This window comes from Triplophysa dalaica, chromosome 3 (assembly GCF_015846415.1).
Source record: "Triplophysa dalaica isolate WHDGS20190420 chromosome 3, ASM1584641v1, whole genome shotgun sequence".
Classification (NCBI taxonomy): Eukaryota; Metazoa; Chordata; class Actinopteri; order Cypriniformes; family Nemacheilidae; genus Triplophysa; species Triplophysa dalaica.
In genome coordinates, this window is record NC_079544.1 from 21,856,375 (window position 1) to 21,879,881 (window position 23,507).

A 23,507-nucleotide genomic window follows, 5' to 3' on the forward strand; every position below is an offset into this window, starting at 1 on the left:
CTGGACCTGGTGTTGTTGATATTTCATCAGTAGATATTTCTCTAGTTTGTATTTTGTTTATTTTAAAAAGTTTTAAAGTAAAAAAATTCTCACTGTACGGTTCTATTTTTCTCCCTTTGTGTTTTTTTGTGTTCTAATAAAGTCTTTACCTCAGCTTATGTGTAAACTTATTTATGGGGAGAACAGACACAAAATATGAAGTATAAAATGTTCTGAGTTATGTCAATCCCAGCAGCCTTTTCTGTTGGTAACACATTTAGACAAATGCATTTGATCTCGTTTGTACTATTTTTGAACTGTTCAATAAATTATTACAATTATTTGTAGTAAAACCATAGTAAAAACACGTCTACCAAAGTAACCAAATATCACCATAACTAAAGTTCAACCATTGTTACCACGTGATAAAACTATGGTTATACAAATACATTCACATTTTTCCATTTGGCAGATGCTTTCATCCAAAGCGACTTACATTGTATGTACTGTAAGTGTATGTGGAACTAGTATCTGCTAAAAAAACACTTGTACTCTAACCTAAATAAACAAGTCTCCGTCGACCTCCACTGCATGGACACAAGACCTTTCTCAAAATATATGTTCTTGTGTTCCGCACGAGGGTCCATCAGGCCTGTGTGATTGTGTCAAATTGATTATAATTTCATTTTTTTCCAAAATGATGCAGAATTACAGGCCAAATACTTTTTCCTCAATATTGCTTTTATTTATTGTAACATTGTACAAAGTGAACTTGTCAGGTCTTACAAAATGCTGGCATATTAAAGGAGAAACAGGTGAAAGAACAGAAGGAATTTAATTGAAAAAAAGATTTTTTGTGGTAACAAACATCATTCCATAAATGCTGTCGATTGATTTGAATTCAAAATACATCTGGATTATTAATTAAAATGTGGAATTACTCATATAAAATGAAATGAAAACAGTATTTCCAGAGGCTCTTTTCTTGTCTGTATGATCATTAAAAATGTAAAAATTAAATAAAAAGTTAATATAAGAAGATACAAATTCTTAAGCATTTGTTATTAGTGCAGCAAGAGCTTCTTATTCATTGGGTGCCTCCTGCTGGTTTTGTGAACAAGAAGCAATAACTTTTCTCATTTTTATAATTTTCAGTGCAAGGCTCTTCATTCTACTCTCTCTCGCTGCCATGATACGCTGCTCTTTTTCAAGCAGACATTCTCCCCTTGCAATCTTTTCAAGAATCAGAGATTCTTTTTTCATTTTCACAAGTCCAATGATGCGGTTCTCAAAGCCAGGTTTCTTCTCCTCCTCCTCTGTTTTGATCAGGATTTCAAGGTATTCGGTCATGGAGAGAGATTTTGACTTCAGTGCAATTTCATCCAATCTTCTTAAGCATTCGGAGGACATTTTGATTAGTTTCATTAGTTTGTCTTCAATAACATGGAATTCACCTTCAAGTGCATCAAGCATTTGCTTGGATCCCATAAAATTTTCCTGTGCTTTCATAAAGTTGTCCATCAATTCTTTAATAGTTTTTTTCTCGGTTATCGTTTCATACGTCCACATGGTGTTTTCTTTTGAATGGTCAGAGGAGTGGCAGTTTCCAGGGCAGATAACACAGTAGCCCTCATCATTCATCACAGCACAAGTGCTCAAAGCATCTTCTGCAGGGAGGAAGCAGTTGGAGTGACATGTGAAGAAGCATTTGTTGCAGTTCATGGTGAAACAGTTGACAGGAGTTCTGATTGCTTTCACCACATCTACATCTTGCAAAAAATCTTCATTTTGTTTCATGTTCCCACTCTCATTTTTCAAACATTGTTTTATATTTTTAATCTCACTCAGTTTAGAAAGGCCAGCGGTTATCTGAGGGGTCAGACTTGCCATGGCTTTCTCAAGACGCTCTCGTTCCTCCAAGACCTTTCTTGTCAGGGTCAGATCTTTACTCTCTATGTTCCCCAGTGCTTTAAAAAAAGCCTTCATCTGTTTAAAGGTTGATGTCCAGACAATCTCGCTAAGTTTCTGATCATCGCCTTCCTCATCTGAATTGTCAGACGTGTCAGATTCTGCTTTTTTGTCTGCAAACACAGCTGAGTTGTTGAACTTGAAGTGGGTGGGTTTTCCCTTTGCATCTTTCTGACAGGGCAGGTCAGCGGCTTTGATGGCCTCTAGAACTGGGATCTTTTTGCCATCTGCAAATGTCACCATGATCATGATGTTTTCTGCAATGTCTTTGCCGAAAATGGACAAGATTGAATCAAAGATGTACTTCTGGTTGGCACTAAGGCGAGCAAGAGAGGCTTGGACAACAAAACAGACGGCATCAATATGATCAATTCCTAGCGGACTGCAAAGAAAGCTCTTGACCTGCTCTGTTATCAGTTTATCATAGTTCATTCCTCTTGTATCCCCAAATCCTGGTGTATCTACGATTGTTAGAGAATAGGGAATTTGAAAGCCTGGCTGGTCGTACAACTCATAAGATGAGACACTAGATGTCTGACTCTCTGCCTGGGTGCGATTGGTAACTTCATTGATCAATTTGAAGCGATATCCATCCTGCCACTTTGTTCCCAGTATGTAGTTGACCATGACATTGACCAGTGTGGTTTTTCCACCACCGGTCGATCCCAACAGAAGAATGACTTTGTTTTTCACATTGTCCACCTTCTTTCCAAAGACATACTGACTGAAATCTACATTTTCTTCTATTTTTTTATGTAGCTTCAGCGCATGAATTCCAGGATTACCTTTCTGTATACAAACAGATTTATTCAGGAACAACTCACTTCCATGCTGACTTGACTGTTTGCCTTGAAAATGGGGAGAAAACACAGTTTCAGGACTGGGGAGACTCATTCCATCATTACCACAGTTTGCCAAAACTCTGATTGCATAATCTGTGTTTGCTTTGAGTTGTTGAAGAGTGCATTCCCTGTTTCTAGATTTCACTGACTTCCGTGCCATTTCGTTTTCTTGATCCTTTATGTGTTCTCTATATTCCAACACATATTCAGTGACCAGGACATCTTCACCAATAGATGTAGGAACATCCCAGAATACAGTTGCAGACTCAGCTTCTACTCTTTTGACTATAGGTGTTCCAGGAGGAGAACATGGAAGGGTCCTGAAGAATGATGTTATATCACTAGACAGACTTACCCCTGGACGGCACACAGCCTTGTAGCTGAACTGATACTCTTTATGTGGTTCTAACTCCTTCACAATGACATGATCTGAAACCTCATCTGTATAAATCTCTGTCCATTCAGAGCTTTGAACAGACTGGTATAGAATACAATAAGAGTTCACAGCACCACGCTCAGGTGGTTGGATTTGCAAAGTTACAGAATCATGCTCTATACTCAAGACAGTTGGTGTTGGGGGTTTTGAGGGGAGCTCATACTGTGAGCTCAGACGTCTCCCTCTTTCATAAACATGAATGGAGGAGGCTGTGATGAGCTTGTCTGGGATTGATGCAATGCAGAATTCAATATTTTTTCTTTCATCATTGGCCTGCTTGAAATCTAGAAATGCCTGTATATTTGCCCTGGTCAGTGCAGTTACGTCTCCTGAGGAAAACCATTTCTCACCCCTCATTGTCGAGGTTGGGTCATGATTTAATTGATCTGCATTGTTATATGGTTGGTTCTTGAGGTAATTCTCCATGTCTGTAAGGTACGGTTCCTTTTCATTCAAGGAGGAGAGTGCAAAAACTATCACATAGTCATTGGTTGCATTCAGAACCATCTTGTCCAGTTCATTGGTGGATGATAGCGCAGGAACATCTTTCATGATGTCTAGATAAGATCTAACAACATTAATCTCTCGCTGTCTGTCTTTTAGAAATTCTGTTATCAGAGCACCTTGAAATGGAGATCTTTCTTTGCTGTTCAAGACTTCCACAAGTTCCTGTTCATCTTTTCCACCTCCCCTTATAGATGGAAGAAGCAGGCAGAGCTGTTTTTGAAAAACAAGTTTGTACTCTGAGCAGAGATCTTTACATTTTCTGAGTTTGGCTTTGATTTCTGGGAATTGAATAGGGATCCTGTCCTTCATCAGGTCTTGACATTGTATGTCACAATCGTCCAGTTCATCCATGAAGCGTTGGGCACGTCGTACTAGACTGACACTGATCTCTCTGACTAACTGAGCGGCTGCAGAATCGAGTTTCTTCAGAGGGTAAAGCCACACGGTCATGGGCACAGCATGTTCTGCATTTCCTCCCAAGAGTTTTGGAAGCTCTGAGTAGACTTTGATTGCATCTGAATAGCTAACCGGATTGTTTTCTAGGGCAAAATCTCCATGAAATGTGCAGCTGAACTTGTTGGTTTTCTCTTGTTCTGATTCACTCATTTTTAAAGATGCCTCGCCCTCAATTGATATTAAAGGTATCTTTTTGATTGATGCTTGGAGATCACCTTGTATATCTTGGTAGTTGTCATCGGATGAAACCTCGTGGTCAAAAATGAAGAACGCTTGAGCTCCATAGAGCAAAGCAGTAACAACATGTGTGGCAGAGCCTTCCTCAAATACATTGCAGTGTTTGAAGTTTCCTGCTCCAAGATGCTCCATAGTTAGCTGCTCGAAATTTGTGGTTGTTCGATACTGTAAGGTGACTCGAGATTGATGTTTGGATTTCTTCTTGTCACTTAAAAATGAAGCTGACCCTTTCACACTGACTAATCCACACAGAAAGCTGGCTTCAAGAGATGCAGAAACATTAAGAGCTTCTACTTTGTCTTCACTTGAATCTGAGGCAATTATTTTGAAGTCTGTGTTCGGCTGTGGTCGTACGTTTATATTTTTCTGCAACATCTCTGCATCCCAGAGAGTTATTCCTTTAAAATGGATATAAGGTTAATTTAATTTAGCCAGGCAATTTAAAAAATAAGAAACATTTTTAAATAAGTAACAATTTAAATCTTAGATGATTCTACTGAGAAACCTTAAATGTTGAAGATTTATTACCTGGAATGAGGACATCTCGTCGACAGTCATACAACATTCCCAACTGAAATGGTCGGCCAAGACACGCCAGTTCAATAGTCCCATGTTCAGACATGTTTCAGGTTTTCAATGATGTTTTTCCTAAAATATTAATTCATCCTTACTTACTTGCTTAGTTGAATTTTATCAAAAATATATCCAGGTAAAAAAATTTAGCTCTACCATCAAGGCCAAAAAAACCAGAGAAAATTCTTATTCACACCGACACCAAATTTGTTTTGTTAAAATATCAGTTTTGAGTCAGATAAATTGGAAAGAAATTGTTGACAAAAAAAAATAAAGTTCACTCAAATTGGCTTTTAAAGGAATTTCAATTTAAGATTTTATGTTTTGGCCAGTTGTGAGTTACAAAAAAAAATAAGTTTAAATTGCCTAATTTTTTTGGTAAGTGAAAGTAATGTATAAAACAAAAAACATAGGATTGTCAAACTTTAAATTCACTTAATACCATCCAGAATATAAGTCTGTTTCTACATAATATACAGTATGTCTGGGTGCTGTGCATATACATTTTGTATTTATAATCACAAAAATTCACATAAATGTATTCATATTCTGGAAATATTTAGATGTACTCATTTATAAATGTTACAAAATTATTATTTCTCTTTCCTTAATAAATAGGGGTGTGACACGATTTCCTGGCACAATTATAGGAACACAAAATAATAACATAATATGTATATAGTAAATATACCATCTTAGTCGCATATGCTCCCTAAATTAAACCTGTGCGACCTCAAAATATATTTGGGAGCATATGTGTGAGTGCACATTTTGTTGTAGTTCCACCTGCTTTCATTATTGTTCAGAACACACTAATATCCTCACAAAGTATGTGCGTGATGTGAGCTACAGTGAAAGGTGTCATATCAAAATCTGAATCCCCGTGAGATTATGACTCCTCTTTTATCCCCTACGAAGGTCAGAATTAGATGTTGGGGGCGTTCTTAAGAGATAGGGACCAATCACAAAGCAACATCCTTTCTTGAATGAACCAATCATAAGTAGGGGAGTCAAATAAGAGAAAGCAACCATGGCCGCGTTTCCTGAAACCTTAACCCTAAATCGTTCTTAAATTATACCTTAAGCTGTATCTTATCATTAATATGTGTTTTCTAAAACGTTCCTAGTTAAGTATACCTTCTGTAAATCATACTTTCAGAAGGTTGGTCTATTATCACTGTTAAGAGTTCATCCGCGTATGGCCACTGTTTTTTTTATTTTGCAGTCTATACGAATAAAATACTGAAGTTAAAAATACCAGTAGCCTATTTTGACGTGTTTTCATGAAAGGAATATAATTGTCTTTACATTGATGGTTGTTAGCTTTTAAATTATTTTATCTGCGCATCAGCTTGCAACCCAAACTATTTTGATTATATTTAAAGAGAAAGATTGTGGTACAAAGTTTACTGTGAAACAGCAAATGTTTTGGTTAAATCTAAATCCGTGAAAACCTGGCTACAATTTATGCTGCAATTATAATTAAAGAATGCTGTTGATTATATGTTCCGCATTCTGTGCTTTTATTGAGTAAATGACACTTTAGCAATATAAAGTATAATAATATAACTAAGGGGTTCCCAAACACAGGTATAATCAAAGGTGGGTATAATCAAATCTTATGGAACACCGTTTAAATAAAAAATAGGGAAACCTCACACATTCACTCCCTTTACTTTTAAATTTTCTTGTCGTGAATGAGTAAGTTTAATTTCAATATCAAAATACCTTATTGTATGGGATACTTTCCCTTGTTCCCCTTGTTATTGTAAGTTTGATTAATAACGTTGATTATATTTTAATGTTTTAATCAATCGTGCTGTAAATGCGCCGCTTGCGCATCCAGTGTCCAAGAACAATAAACGTGTGAACTGTACAAGTAGGCCTAATTATTATTTGATGGAATAAACTTTTTTTAATGCTCTGCAACAGCAAGTGGCTTTGCGTGACCCTCCGTCCCAAAGTTTGAGAACCTTTGATATAAATGATCATACTGTAGTAGTGAGAATTTGGGTTTTGCCTGTGTCCCAGATATTATGTGAAATGTATTGCGATGATTATTGTTCACGAATCATATTATGTGAAAATGTATTTCAATGATTATTGTACATGAATAATGTCTAATCTGACCAAGCTAACAGAATGTTTAGAACATCGTGCTGCCTTTTTCTAATAATATTAATGTACTTGTTGTGTTCAGACCAAACGCGAATGGCGCGAATAAATCGCGCTATTCGCGCGTAGTTGGACGCTTGAACATTTTAGTTTACTCGCTTCATTCGCGCGTCAAATTCGCGTCATTCGTATGGCAAGCCAAGAGGGTCACAATTACGCCACAGATTAAACGCGTTTGTATCGGAACGCCGTTTTTGACGGCGTTTTAAACAGTATTTGCGCCGCAAAATACGGCGTCGCGATTCCAAACGCCGTAAAAAACGCGCGAAAAGTCGTTCATAACGCCGTATTTGACGGCGTTTTAAGGCGGCCGAAAAGCGCCGCTTTTTGCGCCGCTATCTTGCCATATGACGGCGTAAAAAACGCCGTTTTGGTTGCACAGAGCGCGCGTCTTTTACGGCGTTTCGTCTGTTGTATAATGAGCCCCTCCCACCGATTTCCAAAGCCAGTAAATTTGAACCGTTGTCAACCAATCCCTGATGAGCTGAGCCAGACCAGACCAATTTACCACTGATCATTTCACAGGATTTTATTATGTGCGCAGTGTTTGCTAACATTTGACAAATTATTGCTTGCTTTCTGAAGAAAATATTTATTCTAATAATCTAAAGTAATCTAAGGTTACATAATGTCGTCAACAATTATATAAAGGCCAACCAATCCCATTGTATGTATCTTGCTTATTACATAAGCTATAGCACGTATTGTCTACGTAAAATGCAAAAAAGCAATCGGTTGAAATATTGCATTATAGTATCATTGTACAATAAATCATTCTTGGTACAAGCGGTGTCAGACAGAATAAAACCTAAACTGCCTTCCCTTTGTTAAATCGTAGGGTGTCACGTAGCATGCTGAGTAGCACCTTCGACCCGTAATATGTATTGTGGTCTTTTCACGGTTCGAGTCCCGCTTGGATCTCACCGGTCATTTTTTAAGTTGTTGCTCTTGATCTATTTATCTGTATCACCGGGTAGTTTTTAGATTTATATTTCAATACTTAATGTGTGGTCAGTATGAAATGAGAGTCTGGAATGAGAGATCTTTTTATAAAACGGATCTGTAGTTGATTTTGCCGCTGAACTCACAAATCAGTGGACTTTCATGCTATAAACAGGACGAACGAACAGTAATAAATGTTGCATTCACGGATTTAGCAGACACCTTTATTCAAAGCGACTTACAGGGGTAAGTCCCCCTTTATGCCCATATAATTTACCTAGATATAGTTGCCAGTCATCCTCACTAAGATTAAGAAATTTACTGGCTGTTGAAATCAGCGGGAGGGGCTCATTATACAACAGACAAAACACCCTAAATGACGCGCGTAAAAAACGCCGTTTTGGTTGCACAGAGCGCGCGTTATTTACGCCGTCATAAAGCAAGACAGCGGCGCAAAACACGGCGCTTTTCAGGGCGCAGTAAAACACCGTTAAATCCGGAGTAATTATGAAGGAAAATCAGTAGCAAAACTTTAGAGGAGGTAGATTTTAAGTTGTTCACTTGTTAAGTAAGTATTTCTACGGGTACACTAAAATGTACACTCACAGCCCCTATGGGAAAACGTGTAAAATAAAAAACTTAAATTGAATGTTAAAATTTTCACTCGTGGACAAAACTGACTTATCTGTCTTCTGAATTTGAAATTGCAGAAAAATAGTCACAAATGTGTAAACTGGCATTTATAAAATACATTGGTAGATACAAATGTTTTGCACGTATTTACACGTTTTCCTATTCAGATCTTAATTGCCACCACAAATAGGCATCTACAGCCTCGCAACCTGTCATTGCAGTTTCAAATCATCTCGCATTGACTTTTGCAACTACTTTCGCGATAAACCCTTTGCAGAATTAACTTTAAGCTAAGAGGCAAGAGAAGGACCAGCATTTGATGACGTCAATGTGGCTGATCCACACTGCCCCCTAACGGCAGGAAAATAACAATGAAAGGATATGGCAAATAATAGTTTAACATTTTTTTAAACTATAAGGTTTTGATATAAAGGTCCTACTATAGATAAATTATAGGAATGCTAGAGTGGTAAGCTATAGTTTTTGAAAACCATGCACTGTAAAAAATGATTCGGAGTTTTAGTCTAGTGGACAAATAAAATCATGTCACGTCAAATTGCATTGTGTCACAACACAAAACAATGAGTCGTAACAACTTCAACTTGAAGGAAAATGGAAAACTTTAAATTGCGTGTTCAGATAACAACAAAACATAGGTTCCATCAATTTTCTATGTAATGCGCATGTGCCACAAACTCCTTCATGATGACGTACTATTGTAACGAAGACGTTGAGACAGACGCACTATCGGCCATTTTCTTCACACGAGTCGAGAAGTTTCCAGAAATTAAAGACGAAGAGCCCGCAATTCAACTGTTAGAGGTGGACTCTTTGGACTGCGGATAACAAAATCAGTAAGTATTTGTGCTTTCTTTAATGTTAATTTACACTCATGCTCACTATCGGCTGTTTGTATTCATCGGTTCTCTCAGCACAGCATGTCTCAATTCAGTTAACTTTTGAAGTTAACTTACTTGCGTACCATATACTCCGAAATATCGGTTTATTTCGAGTCTCGGGGACTGTTAGGAACGCGTGAAAGTGAATAATCACCTAAAATTGTGGACCACTAAAGTATTGGTTGCTAGACACCGAGTGGCTGTCGAGACATGAGGAGAACGAGAAGTCGTCTTGCAAGTTAACGTAATGTTTATATATATATATATATATGTATATATATATATATATATATATATATATATATATATATATATGTATGTGTGTTCATGTTACATTCAGTGACTTAATCGTGTTCTTAATCGGATCTCATCGTTAATTTTTATAATAGAAACACCGAATGACCAGTATTTTCCGAAGCGCCGCAGGCCATATTTGTTTAATATGAGAAATATGCACTTTTATTTATACGTGGTAGCAACAACATTAAGTTCTAATTTGTTATATTATACAAATGTTTGAGGGACTTATGTTTTTTAAACGCTCAGTTGTTAGTCTTCTAAATTAACACATAAAGCTACCAGATGCATGCTAACGTTAGGGTGTTTTGAGCACGTGCACGTGTGTCTTGCATTGCTAACTTGCGCGCTGTATCACCCAGCCATAAAAATATTGTTGATATTATTTCCTCATTGTATTTGGGAGGTAATATGTTAATTGAAGATTTCTGTATGTAACATGTGAATGTGTACTTGGCTGGAGGTTGACCTTTTTTGTTTTTTAGTTGCAGGATCAGTACAGTACAAGCTGAGTTGAAGCACAACTCCATGGCAATGAGGTGGTGTTGCAAGATTTGCAGATTTTCTTCGCCAAACCAGCGTGTCCTAATCACACACTACAAGCTGAAACACTGCCATCAGGCAAGTCACTGTCCACTCCCATGCATCTATAAAGACTGTGTATGCACATTTAGGAGTGAACTGTCTCTGAAGAAGCATTTAACTCGTGACCATAGTCAGTGTGTTGAAGCCTTCAAATTGCTTAAAGCAAAATCAAATGTGAACTGTGACCTGTGTAATTTTTCTGAGGTTTGCAGTGTTTCACAATATTTTGCACATCTGAAAACACACATTCAAAAAAAAGAGTCAGTGAGGTGCCCCTTTCAAGACTGTGGTTTCCAGACCGGTGTGTCCAGCACTTTCCGTGCTCATAAAAGTAGGAGTCATCGCCACAGTACTTTAGAAGATCTTCGAACAGACCTGTATCAAACTTGCAATCCTGGTTATTCAAACCCTGAAAATGCAGACTCTGAAGCAGATTCATTCAGCCTGGATTGCTCAACAGTAAATAGTGACATAGATGTTCAGGACCTACAGGATTTGATAAAACACAAAGTAGCATCACTATTAATTCGCATGCAAACAACTCTACATGTCTCAAAGGCCACCACACAGGAAATTGTAAATGAGCTTTGCAGTGTTTATTCTGTTGTGCAAGAGTTCACTCCAAGAATAATTGAAAGTGTATTGGTTAAGCACAAGTGTGTGTTAACCAACGAATTGACTGCTGCCTTAGCTGAGATAGTTGAAAAAACAAATCCCCTAACGTCCCTTTCAAAGAGTGGCCCTTTTGCAACCGAATACAAAAGATCTACTTATTACAAGGACAAGTTCAAAGTAATTGAGCCAGTTGAGTATTTTTTGGAATCGTGCTCCCCAGACAAATTCGTTTATATTTCAATTTTGGAAGTTTTGACAGAGTTGTTGAACCGAGATGACATTGTGGATAAAATCCTGCAAGAAAATGCTAACCACTCTGGTCAGATTAAAACATACAGAGATGGACTGTACTGCAAAGATAATCTTTTGCTTTCCTCAGAGAGTTTAAGCATTGCACTTGGGATGTATATTGATGACTATGAGGTATGTAACCCACTGGGAACATCAAGAAAAAAGCACAAGGTCTGTGCAGTGTACTGGGTACTATCAAACTTGCCAGCACAGTATAGATCTTCGGTACAATCAATTTATCTGGGTTGTCTGGCCAATAGCAATGATGTAAAGAATTATGGCTATGATGCCATTTTTCAACCACTGATAAGGGACATTCAAGTCCTTGAAGAGGAAGGATTATATGTTCAAAAATTAGGAACAAGTGTGAAGGGTTCCGTGTTGTATGTGTCAGCGGACAACTTGAGGGCCCACTCGCTAGCTGGTTTCCAAGAAAGTTTCAATGTTGATAGATTCTGCAGATTTTGCCTAGCTAGTCGCAAGGATATTGACTTGCATGAGGTCAGAGAGGGGGTGTTTCCACTCAGGACGATTGAAACTCACAAACAGACCCTTGAGGAATTGAAGACAAATTCACTGGTTTCTGTGGCTGGAGTAAAGAGAGACTGCGTTCTTGAGAAACTTAAATATTTCCACACAGTTCAAGGGTTTCCTCCAGATTTTATGCATGACCTGTTTGAAGGTATAGTACCAAGAGAGTTAAGTCTTTGCCTAAAGTCCCTTATTTCCAAAAGGTACTTCACATTAGATGACCTTAATGCTGTCATCAAATCTTTTCCTTTCAAGTTTACTGATAAAACTAACAAACCACAACAAATTTCAGAGACATTTGTGTCAAAACATTCCATTGGTGGAAACTGCCATGAAAACTGGACTCTGATAAGGTTTCTGCCATTGATGATGGGCCACAGAGTTCCAGAAGGAGACAAAACATGACAAATCTTACTAGATCTGAAGGATATAATTGAGCTCCTAGCTACTGGACAATTTTCTGATGAGACATTGTGTTAATTGGAGTCCAAAATATCAGAACACAGGTGCTTGATGAAAGAGTGTTTCCCAGATTTCCACATTCTCCCCAAGCATCACTTCTTGGAACACTATCCTGAAATGATTCGTAGATTTGGGCCTCTGACTGATTTTTGGACTATTCGCTTCGAGGCGAAGCACAAGTTCTTTAAGAGAGTTGTACATGACTGTAAAAACTTCAAGAATGTCTTGCTCACTCAGGCCAAAAAGCATCAGCTTGCTTTGGCTTACTTCCTTGACTTGCCAAGTGTTTTCAAACCTGATCTAGAAGTAGGAGACGCTGCTGTCGTGTCACCTGACACACTTGAATGTTCAGTGAGGCAGGCTATTGAGCATAAATATGGAAACATAAACACTGTATTTCTTTCAACCCATGCATGCATCTATGGTACAAAGTACTCAGAGGGAATGTTTTTGTCTGTAGGGCACACAGGTGGACTGCCCGACTTTGGCGAGATTGTTAAAATGTTAATTGTGAACAATAAAGTGTCATTCATCTTCAAACCTTTCAAAGCCTGGTACATAGAGCATTTGCGAAGTTATGAGCTGACGAGTAATTGCACTTCTGAACTGCAGGTTGTGGAACCCCAGGAACTCAATGGATACCATCCACTTTATCCATATGTAAGAGCTGGCAAGCTATACGTCACACCGAAAACCTTCTTGCTTCACTAAGGTACATTTGCTGAAATGCACATGATTCTTAAGGTGTTCACATTATTATGTAATTGTCAATCAATGTACTCTTTTTACTTTATCACCAGTTGCAGAGAAACCCTTGAATTTTGAATTCCCACAACAAAATGCTGTTTCGTGTAATCATCTCCCCACAGAACATAAAAAAAGTTAGACTTGATCCTGTTCCAGATTCTGTTGATGGCCTCAAATTTGAACTTAAAAGCAGGCTCCAGCTGAAAGGCCCTTTTGACCTTCAATATGAAGATGAAGACTTCAAGGATTTCTGTAATCTGACGTGTAGCTGATCTGCCTAAAGACAAGGTGACACTGAAGGTTCTTTCCAACCCCTGTCCAGATACATTGTCGGACTCCAGTTTAGACACTGCAATTTTAAGTGAATCGTCATCTCCATCAACTTCTACACCCAGCATCCATTCAGAGCCATATGCCGCCCGTTCGCAGCCATGGCCAACTGCCTTTCCCATTCCACTTTTTGCGTTTGATGTTGAGCTGAGGCTAAGACAAGGTAATGAGGCATTTCAAATTGACACTTCTGTCAATTCCCAAAGACATGAAGATTGAAATTCTTGAGAAACTTGCAGAAATTATATACTCATTCAAAGCCTATCCTGGCAATGAAGAGATTGAAAGTGTAGCATCTGCCTTAATTGAAAAACACCCCTGTCTCAAAGAGCCAAGCTCCACATCTGGATGGTATGGGTGGAAAATAAGTATCAAGTTCAAAATGGGCAACTACAGACAAAAGCTGAGAGATGCAGGTTGTCAGGAACTGAAAGTAAATTCTGAAAAGAGAGGTCTTGGGGAGACAAGAGGGAAGCAAAACAAAGTTAAGAAACCTAGACGGTGTGAGACCAATTTTCTGCCAAATCTACCTCAGGGCAAAGACCGGGAAAGTCTAGACAAGGAAAGAGAGCAAATAGCGGTGGAGATGACGAAGAGGACACCAGACATCAACTTTGTTGATGCTGCTATGAGCAGCACGTATTCTTTGAGAAGACAAGAAGTCATTGAGGACGAGCCACCGGTGTCACAAATGAAAGTCCGATGGCCAGCACTTTTCACAGAGAGACAGGTAAGTTGTGATGATTCATTGTGCTTTGAATTTATCAGATAATCCAGGGCTATGAAAGTTGTACTGCTCTATTACAAGATATGGGCAGATTTAATATCCTTAGATTATATAACCGGTTCTGTCAAATTGAATGAAATTAAAATGTTTTAACTTCCTGCACAATATTTTAATTAAGTACTGTTAAAGACTGTCATTGAGACCCTGGCGCTTTGTTTTATTTGTAAATGCATTTATGTTTTTATAGATCAGCAAAGAATTCACCAGGCTTGTGTCAAAGGACCTGAGCAAGTCCTTTTTTGAAGGCCTAGATGGTCATCTCTCAAAGCTGATACAGTTATTTAGGTCAAAGCGTTATGAGGACATTCCAGAAATGACTTCAATACTGGAGAGCCTTGATAAGGATGTGAGTAAATCTAATTTAAGCAGTCTTTCTCCCCTCAAAATGACAATTCTGTGATCATTTACTCACTTTCATGTTTGTCCAAATAACCTTCATAACCTTTTTATTCTATAGATCATACAACTAGTGATAGTGAAATATTTTCTTACAAAAACAGATCTAAGATCCTGCAGAGATTAGCTTTAACCCCAATTAAAAACACCTAAACCAGCTAATCCTGCTGTTCAGTATCACTATAAACTTCTCGGCAATATGTTAAATCAGGTTGGAGTTAAACACTGCAATACATTATTGGCCCTCCAGAAGCAGGATTAGACGCCTCTTATTTAGGTGGCATAAGAATGTTAGATCCACTATTAAATCTTATTTTGGTGCTGAACAAAAAAGGTAACAAACTACTGTTGTTGCATCACATCACTGGTTATTTATGTACAACCGAAGTATACAAGTGTAAATGTTCAAATTTGAAATGCATGCTTTTTGGAAAAAATAAAACGAATAAAAATCAGGATTGAAGAAACCATTCTATATTTTACAGAAAACAAACCATAGGATGAGGACTGCAGCATTGCTGGGCCTGCCGTGGTACATGCGAGAAACTCCTTCAAAATTCATCAAGATTTGCGAGGTAATATGAAACATATAAGGGAAAATTGGACATTAGATCTCTTAATTTGCAGGGGTCTGAGAACCTTATTTGCGTTGATTAATTGCTTGTAAGTAATTGTAACTTGTTTTGTTTACATTCTATAAAGCCCAGTGACCGTGAAGAGGATGTGATCATGGGTGTGGTGATTGGAATTCTAGTAGTTGTGGAGAATGTGATGGAACCTCTCCCCTTGTTCTACAATGACGTTGCACTGGTGATTGAGGAACAAGTGATAATGCGTCACCTGAGTGATATACCCAATGCTTTTCTAAACCTGATGGGCCTGGTGTATGCATTAAACCTTAACTACCCAAAGGAACTAAAATTCACTTGTGAAGTGATACAGCACCTGTTTATCGGACTTGGGTCAGACTCATGCACTGCAAGGGTTCACTCTTTGAAGAACAAGTTGCTGCGATAAGGCAGAAAACTAAATCTTCGGTTGTACAGTTTTAAGATTATTTTCGTTTTAGATCTCATTGTGAATAGTTCACCATTAATAATACATTTCTGTCATCGTTAACTCACCCTCTTGTCATTTTAAACCTATATGACTTGTTCCGCAGAACACAAAAAAAGATATTTTGACGACTGTTCTTGACAGCCCTCCTATTCTCTTGCATTGGTTACAATAGAATTGAATAGAGTGCTGTCCCTTCTATTGTGGTTAATTCTATTGTGGTTAATTCTATTGTAACCAATGCAAGAGAATGGGGGTCTGTCAACAACATTCTTTACTAAAGTTTTTCAAAATAAATGTTGTGTTCTGCAGAAGTCATACAGATTTATAATGACAAGAGGGCATGTAAATAATGACAGATAAATGATTTTCATTATAAAGGTGAACAACTGAATTTTTTTCTTACCTTTTCCTGCTTCATCCTTCCTTGTCATGTTTCCACGACACGGAATTGAAGACACAGTTAACTGTCCAGTTTAAACAGCTTATTGTGAGTTCTTCATGTACTCAAAATGTCTGATAAAGGCAAAATAGTACAATATCTCTCATTGTCATTAAGATGGCTTTGTGCATGCATGGATAATTTTTTGTTTGAGCTGTTTTGGCTCTAAGAGGAATCTATGCATAGAGTATTTTTTCTTGTTTTTATATCTTTGGATACATTGTATCTTGTTTAAAAAATAAATGCTGAGATTGTCAATTTGGCTGTTGTGTTGATTATTAAAAAATCTGGTTCCAGAAAAATAGCCTGAACTTCTCATCAAGGCAATTAAGTCCAGTAAACTAAAATAGTTAAGTTATGGTGTTGAAGACAAATTACAATTTTATGTCAATAAGACTTGGTTCGTGGTTGTGTGAACCTGAAAAATTAAGTTAAAATGATGTTTTTTAGTTGACTTCACTAAAAATTCTAAATGCTCATTAATTGATACAGTATGTTGGCTCAATTAACTGCAAGTTATTTCAACTACTACATATAAGTCAAGATAACTTAACACCTAATGTTTGCCGAACTTGACTAAATCCATGCAACAAGATGACTTGACTAAGTCAAGTTGGGTCAACAAATCATTTTTTACAGTGTGGGAAAAGTATATAATATGAATTATACTATGCAATAAGGCTACGGTTATTTTTGGATTTACTGTGGTTTTACTACAGCTATGAAGTGTATAATTGTAGTACAACTATTTATTTTGTGTTGACCATTTACTATGGTCTCACTGGAAAGATGTAAAACTATATAAGTATGGAAATGTTATCTGCTTCTTTTTGTGTAACGTTGGTTAAAAGCATTTGATAAAGGTAGTGCATTTATGTATTTGATGTGTTAAAATAATAAATGTGCTGTTGCTATTAAACATGTTTGATCCAGTATTGTATTTAAGGACACATTGGTTTGCCTTATTTAACAATTATGAACGGCGGGCCGATCGTGGATAAACCAGCGGCTCATGGCGGACCGCTAGCAGAAATGTGGCGACTGCCGCTAGTTGACCGCTGCAAAAATGATTAGCAAAACCCGGTGGACCACAGTCAGTTGACGCCGGTGGCACGCCAACTTTACCACTGGGCCGCTGGCCTTCTATTAGCTGGGGTAAGTCTGAATCATTTAACCATCTTCCCCCATGGATAATTCAATTCGATTTTACCTATATAGCGCTTTTCACAGTGTGTTTTGTTACAAAGCAGCTTGACAGAAGAAATATATTTAAAAAAAAACACATAAGGTAAAACACAGTGCATGGTGTTTGTAGAACAAGCAGTTTCGTTTTAATAAAGCTATCTTAACGGAATTTAACGAAACTAAGCTAATTCAAGATATAATTGTATTATATTAATGTATTAACTATAATAAAGATAAAATAAAATGGTAGGAGAACAAGAGTTAGGAGAGTAATTTTTTCCTAAAGGAAAACAGTGTTTACTTATAAAATGCGGCTATGCATAGCCTAAGTCTCAGACTTCACCCAAACTGAAACTGAAATATCATCTCATATAAATTCAATTATATGAGAATGCAGCGTCAACCGACTACATGCAGATTTCAGTTTGAAAATTACTTAATCAGTATAATTGTTACAAAAGCATTTCACAAGCATTTAGATATGATTGATTTTACTCGACAAAGCATGAAACAAAATAAAAAAAATGACCATGACTCACTTGAGTAGGCTGTGTGAAGGCTATTTTATTAAACGGGGTTTTCGGTTGCTCTGTGTAAACTTAAAATGCGTTTGTGTGGCCTGCCCCTTCACTGAGACTCTTACACGATATTATTAGTTACTTATTTGAAAGTTTGTTGTGGATATCTTGTTATAGTAATATAATAATGTAAATGCCACACCTTATAATATCCAGTGCTTTTTGTTTTGTATTCGTTTTGATACTGTAACTGCTCAAATAGATTGCCTTATTTTTGTTTCTTTTAGATCCACTGTGTTCCGTCCTCGTTGTATTGAGGCTCTGTAAGTTTGCAATGCAGGCTAAACATTTAGCTTTTATTTATAGCCATTTGACATTTTTTTCTTTTCATTTTTTATTTCAAGAAAACACTTCGTTAAATTGCACCTGTTGTTATGCATTAATAATATATATTTCTATTTAAAATGTCTGCCTTTTTATTTAAAAAAAACCCTATTCAATAATACCCCTCAAAGATAGAGTAGGCCTATTCATTTTTGTGGTATTTTTCTCATTGTTTCTTCTTTACCGTCTTAAGTGTAGCTGATGTCATCGATAGCAGGGGCCATTCGTAAATATTAAACCTGATTAATAAAATTAAACCATATCTAAATTCTATAGGTATTTTTATGGATGTTTTTTTATTTAATTTGTTTGATTGACATCGAGAGTTAAGGCATTAGGAACAAATATTTCCCCCGGCAGTTCACCAAGCATTCAATTGAGACATAATTATGTTTGCGAGACACATACATTCTGATGTGCCCACTTTGGATGTTTCAGTCAGAGTAAGATCATTTTTGTGTATTAACATCTTGGAATAACCCTCAACATCGATCAAGTTCCTCACTTATACTTTCCTTAGTATACAGTATGTTAATGAGCATCCCGACTCAGTTTTGCTATGTTCTCGCATATGCTTGGCTGCATGCGTGGGTAACTGGGCCAGAATCCTATATCCATGTGCTGAAATTTAGAAAATATTGCATAATCTTTTTCCATTTCAAAAGGAAATGTGGCTGTTCATTGTATGCTTCTTTGCAGAGACGATATAGCGTCAGTCTCTTCACGGTGGTAAACGGCAAGGCATTTGGCATTGACTTGGGCTTTGTTAGCTATATTTAATAAGTAAGTCCATGCTTGTTACATTACAATCATTGCGCAACATTATTGCACATCCTTATAGTCAATCAATTTTTGTAATATGGAAACCAAAATCACCTGGGCTACTGATAAAAGACATGCATATGCTTAAAGGCCCTTGTAAGTCGCTTTGAATAAAGGTGTCTGCTAAATCCGTGAATGCAACATTTATTACTGTTCGTTCGTCCTGTTTATAGCATGAAAGTCCACTGATGTGTGAGTTCAGCGGCAAAATCAACTACAGATCCGTTTTATAAAAAGATCTCTCATTCCAGACTCTCATTTCATACTGACCACACATTAAGTTTTGAAATATAAATCTAAAAACTACCCGGTGATACAGATAAATAGATCAAGACCAACAACTTAAAAAATGACCGGTGAGATCCAAGCGGGACTCGAACCGTGAAAAGACCACAATACTACTCAGCATGCTACGTGACACCCTACGATTTAACAAAGGGAAGGCAGTTTAGCTTTTATTCTGTCTGACACCGCTTGTACCAAGAATGATTTATTGTACAATGATACTATAATGCAATATTTCAACCGATTGCTTTTTTGCATTTTACGTAGACAATACGTGCTATAGCTTATGTAATAAGCAAGATACATACAATGGGATTGGTTGGCCTTTATATAATTGTTGACGACATTATGTAACCTTAGATTACTTTAGATTATTAGAATAAATATTTTCTTCAGAAAGCAAGCAATAATTTGTCAAATGTTATCAAACACTGCGCACATAATAAAATCCTGTGAAATGATCAGTGGTAAATTGGTCTGGTCTGGCTCAGTTCATCAGGGATTGGTTGACAACGGTTCAAATTTACTGGCTTTGGAAATCGGTGGGAGGGGCTCATTATAAAACAGACGAAACGCCGTAAAAGACGCGCGCTCTGTGCAACCAAAACGGCGTTTTTTACGCCGTCATTATGGCAAGATAGCGGCGCAAAAAGCGGCGCTTTTCGGTCGCCTTAAAACGCCGTCAAATACGGCGTTATGAACGGCTTTTCGCGCGTTTTTTACGGCGTTTGGAATCGCGACGCCGTATTTTGCGGCGCAAATACTGTTTAAAACGCCGTCACGGCGTTCCGATACAAACGCGTTTAATCTGTGGCGTAATTGTGACCCTCTTGGCTTGCCATACATTCGCGTGCCTCATTCGCGCGATTCGCGCCGCAAGTAGGTCTATCGCGTCTTTGCATTGACTTAACATGTAAATCACTCGCGCTTGAGGCGCCATTCGCGTTTGGTCTGAACACAACTAAGAATCTAAGAATAAGGAACTAGCTCACCTGAATAATATCAGTAAGGTCTGGTATATTTCCATGACATAGCATTCAATGACATATTTACTTCCCCTTTATGATTATAAGTATTGGAACAATATTCAATAAACGTTGGGGTCTGATTGAACTGTACTTCTGTGTCTGTGTCATTCTTGGTCTCCAGATCTGAAACTCTGTGTGTTCCATCGACTATACTTTTTAACCTTCTACCTAGACAAAGGGGACAAAAAGTTATATTCTTACAGCGTAGCGGGTCTATTCGAAGTGGGTTGATAAATTTGGGCATGAGATTGCGGGTTTGCACATTCATTTCATAATTACACGATAACCATGGATGGATTTAGTTTGAAGTTTGGTTTGTTTTTATCCTGTGAGTCCTAATAGATGCAACTTCAACTTTTTCTAAAGTGCTTATTTTATAAAGAAACGCCTCTACCTCACACAACGCAGTGAAGCAGTCCCTGTATAGAGAGAATAATTGATTGTCGAACGATCGATATCCATTAATTCAGCACCACTGAGATGGGCAGCACCTGATCGGCCGAGTTTCAGTAAAACTGAATGTTTAGTTTATCCGCCGCGCACATACTGCACACAATAGATGCTCAGAAAACGACCTTCTCCAACTGAATGAAAGCTGTGCACCTTTTGTGGATGCCAGATATTGTGCCAACGTCACAAAATTGTAACCGGTATGTTCGCGGCTGTGTTACACGGGACCTGAATGGAAGGATCGGTGGCTAATTGTGGCCGTTAATGTTCACATCACGCCAAAAATAAAACAATGCATGGGAAACGGCTTCGGCGTGTTAATTGCAGTGTGTGACGTCAACAACCTATCGTTTACTATCTAAGTAACGTTTTAATCGCTAACATAGCAGATTCATGGAAAATACATCGGTAATCAGCATTTTTTGCAACAACTAATTAATTAATGAATCAGCATCAACTACATCAAAGAGAATCACTTCATTTAAAGTGAATAAAATATCCTTCTTACTGGAGTTCAACAACCACTGATAAACTGAGCCGAATACCTGATTTGAATATGCGCAGGTGACACTGAACGGGGGGAGCAGGCAGTGGGCCAAACCTCTGTGAGAGGCAGGGGAGGGGGAACTCAACAGTTTCTAAACTTAAAACGCATTTTTTGAGTTTGAATTTACTTTCACTTACACAACTAGTTTAGGTAAAATATTTATGACAATAGAGAATGCGAGTTTAATTGATTTGGGGGGGACAGCCCTCGGATGGAGGGGGACGTGTCCTCTCCGTCCCCCCCGGGATTTACGCCCATGTTAGTAACACGATTTGACCAACACCGCCCAAATCTAAACGCAAGTAAGGTGGCGGTCTTGTAAATCTCATTGTACCCCGCCGGCGCAGCCTCATGTTCCGAATTTGGTAAGAGGCTTTACATTTCTGTCTAGTATTCTACCAATCACTACGCACTAGTGAACTGGCCAATCATAGCACACGTTTCAGAGAGGCGGAGCAAAGATACACGCAATGTGTATAAATCGTTTATACACATTGCATTACAGCTTAAACAAACAACAATATTAATTTTAGCTGCGTCACATGACCCCTTTAATTTGTTTCATAAAGTACAAGTTGATTTTATAATGCCTTCATTTCCCCTATATTTCATCATTGAGGATTTCTTTAAAAAAGTAAAAAAAATCTCGTCTCGTTCTCGTGAACTCAGTCTCATGGGATAAGTGTCTCGTCACATCCCTAAATAAATGCATGTATGTGTAAGTGTATATAAATACAAAGTTAACATGCTCAGTACACAAAAAAAAACGTTTATTCTGGATGCGATTAATGAAAATTAAATGTTTGACAGCCCTAAAAAGTTGTCACAGTAAGTTGAAATGACCTTCTACAGTGTGTGAATTAAAGTGAGCTGTTTTATAGGCCTATCCCATGTGCTGGTTTTGCCCAAATGCAAGACATTTTTTAAGCAAACACAATATATCTTTATTTTTTTAATGCATATCATTGAGTGATACATTTGTGATGTAAAGTGAAAATATATATATAATGAAGTGAAGCACAATTACAGTTTATGCAGAATATGTTGCAAGTAAAATAAAAGTACCATATAATGAGGTTTTGTTAATCACCGGTTTGTTTGATTATGAAGATTGCAAATGACAGCTTCTCATGAGGCAGACGTAATGCCTGATGTAATGCTACAGTATAGCATTTAATTGATGGTCAGCATTAATTCTGAAGCATATACATCTTGTAAAAAACTGCTTTAAATAATTTGCTACAATAAAAAAGCTTACCTTACTTGTTTGCGAGTCAAAAACTGATCTCTGACAAACAGATATTATGGTTTTATAGAGTTTGGTAAGGCCACTCCTTATAACGCTGTGATTGGGCAAGTGACAGGTCTCTTATTCAAGCTTTTGAAGCATGTGCTGTAACATCTTGCTTGGGGGCGCTTATGTGCATGTGACCCCAAGCTTAAATCCCTTCTCCACTGTCGTGTCCCATATCTATATCCATTTAACACTTATATGTATCACATGTTGGTACAAACTTCTCAGTTTGACAAACTCGAGAAAGCAATACTCTATATAAGGGAATCAAGAGGATGTAAACAGAATAACTGAATTAATGCAAATGTGTACAGAGGGGAGTGCTAAAAATATTTTATCTTTTATTATTAGAATTTAGGATTATAAAGGTATCCCCTTTGTAAGTATATAAAAGGGGTTTATCACAAAAGCTAAGACTTTTGGACTCAACTACCATGTCACATGTCATAGATGCTGTAGTACATTTTCATTTACATTTAGTCATTTAGCAGACGCTTTTATCCAAAGCGACTTACAAGTTGGGTAAGCAATGGAATCAATTGGGTCAAACATTAGGACAACAAAAAGCATAAGAGCAATAAAAACATCTCTCACAAAGCCTACTACTGTATACAGAGCCAATTTTAGTTTACCTAAGCATGATTTTTTTTTATTATTAGATATTGTAGAACCAGATATTGTTGTGTTGTAAGTATTGATACTGATTTTCTTTTTTCATTCTTTTAAAATGTAATATGGTTTGTCTTTCATAAAAGATTTGATTACCTAGCAAGTTGTGCTGTCATTTTCGTGGAGGTCCAGTAGAATT

At 37.4% G+C, this 23,507-nt stretch overlaps 3 protein-coding genes across 6 annotated transcripts; 2 read left to right on the plus strand and 1 right to left on the minus strand.

The window, feature by feature from the left end:
• Window positions 1-699: 699 nt before the first annotated feature.
• Window positions 700-22,722, minus strand: LOC130417618 (uncharacterized). 3 transcript variants are annotated; one of them, XM_056743289.1, is made up of 3 exons: window positions 22,669-22,722; window positions 4,954-5,073; window positions 700-4,823 (listed from the first exon to the last, which is right to left on the minus strand). In XM_056743289.1, exons 2-3 carry the CDS (start codon window positions 5,045-5,047, stop codon window positions 1,063-1,065), a joined length of 3,855 nt encoding a protein of 1,284 aa, XP_056599267.1. In that variant the 5' UTR covers window positions 5,048-5,073; window positions 22,669-22,722; the 3' UTR covers window positions 700-1,062. The 3 variants fall into 3 exon arrangements, with proteins under 3 accessions (XP_056599267.1, XP_056599268.1, XP_056599269.1); XM_056743290.1 differs by having other exon boundaries at window positions 22,664-22,702; XM_056743291.1 differs by lacking the exon at window positions 22,669-22,722 and adding an exon at window positions 22,471-22,570.
• On the plus strand, window positions 9,051-13,447 carry LOC130417430 (uncharacterized). Its single transcript, XM_056742992.1, has 3 exons — window positions 9,051-9,602; window positions 10,430-11,567; window positions 13,298-13,447. Exons 2-3 carry the CDS (start codon window positions 10,473-10,475, stop codon window positions 13,445-13,447), a joined length of 1,245 nt encoding a protein of 414 aa, XP_056598970.1. The 5' UTR covers window positions 9,051-9,602; window positions 10,430-10,472.
• On the plus strand, window positions 12,933-16,377 carry LOC130417629 (sterile alpha motif domain-containing protein 3-like). 2 transcript variants are annotated; one of them, XM_056743309.1, is made up of 6 exons: window positions 12,933-13,140; window positions 13,229-13,668; window positions 14,041-14,235; window positions 14,480-14,638; window positions 15,174-15,263; window positions 15,391-16,377. In XM_056743309.1, exons 3-6 carry the CDS (start codon window positions 14,092-14,094, stop codon window positions 15,703-15,705), a joined length of 708 nt encoding a protein of 235 aa, XP_056599287.1. In that variant the 5' UTR covers window positions 12,933-13,140; window positions 13,229-13,668; window positions 14,041-14,091; the 3' UTR covers window positions 15,706-16,377. The 2 variants fall into 2 exon arrangements, with proteins under 2 accessions (XP_056599287.1, XP_056599286.1); XM_056743308.1 differs by having other exon boundaries at window positions 13,229-14,235.
• Window positions 22,723-23,507: the final 785 nt, after the last annotated feature.

Coding starts and splice junctions, on each gene's coding strand:
- LOC130417618 (XM_056743289.1), bottom strand. CDS start 5,047: ATGTCTGAACATGGGACTATTGAACTGGCGTGTCTTGGCCGACCATTT. Junction 4,824..4,953: donor ACGAGATGTCCTCATTCCAG/GTAATAAATCTT, acceptor TCCATTTTAAAG/GAATAACTCTCTGGGATGCA.
- LOC130417629 (XM_056743308.1), top strand. CDS start 13,672: ATGAGGCATTTCAAATTGACACTTCTGTCAATTCCCAAAGACATGAAG. Junction 14,236..14,479: donor CACTTTTCACAGAGAGACAG/GTAAGTTGTGAT, acceptor ATGTTTTTATAG/ATCAGCAAAGAATTCACCAG. Junction 15,264..15,390: donor AATTCATCAAGATTTGCGAG/GTAATATGAAAC, acceptor CATTCTATAAAG/CCCAGTGACCGTGAAGAGGA.
- LOC130417430 (XM_056742992.1), top strand. CDS start 10,473: ATGGCAATGAGGTGGTGTTGCAAGATTTGCAGATTTTCTTCGCCAAAC. Junction 11,568..13,297: donor TGTATATTGATGACTATGAG/GTATGTAACCCA, acceptor ATCTCCCCACAG/AACATAAAAAAAGTTAGACT.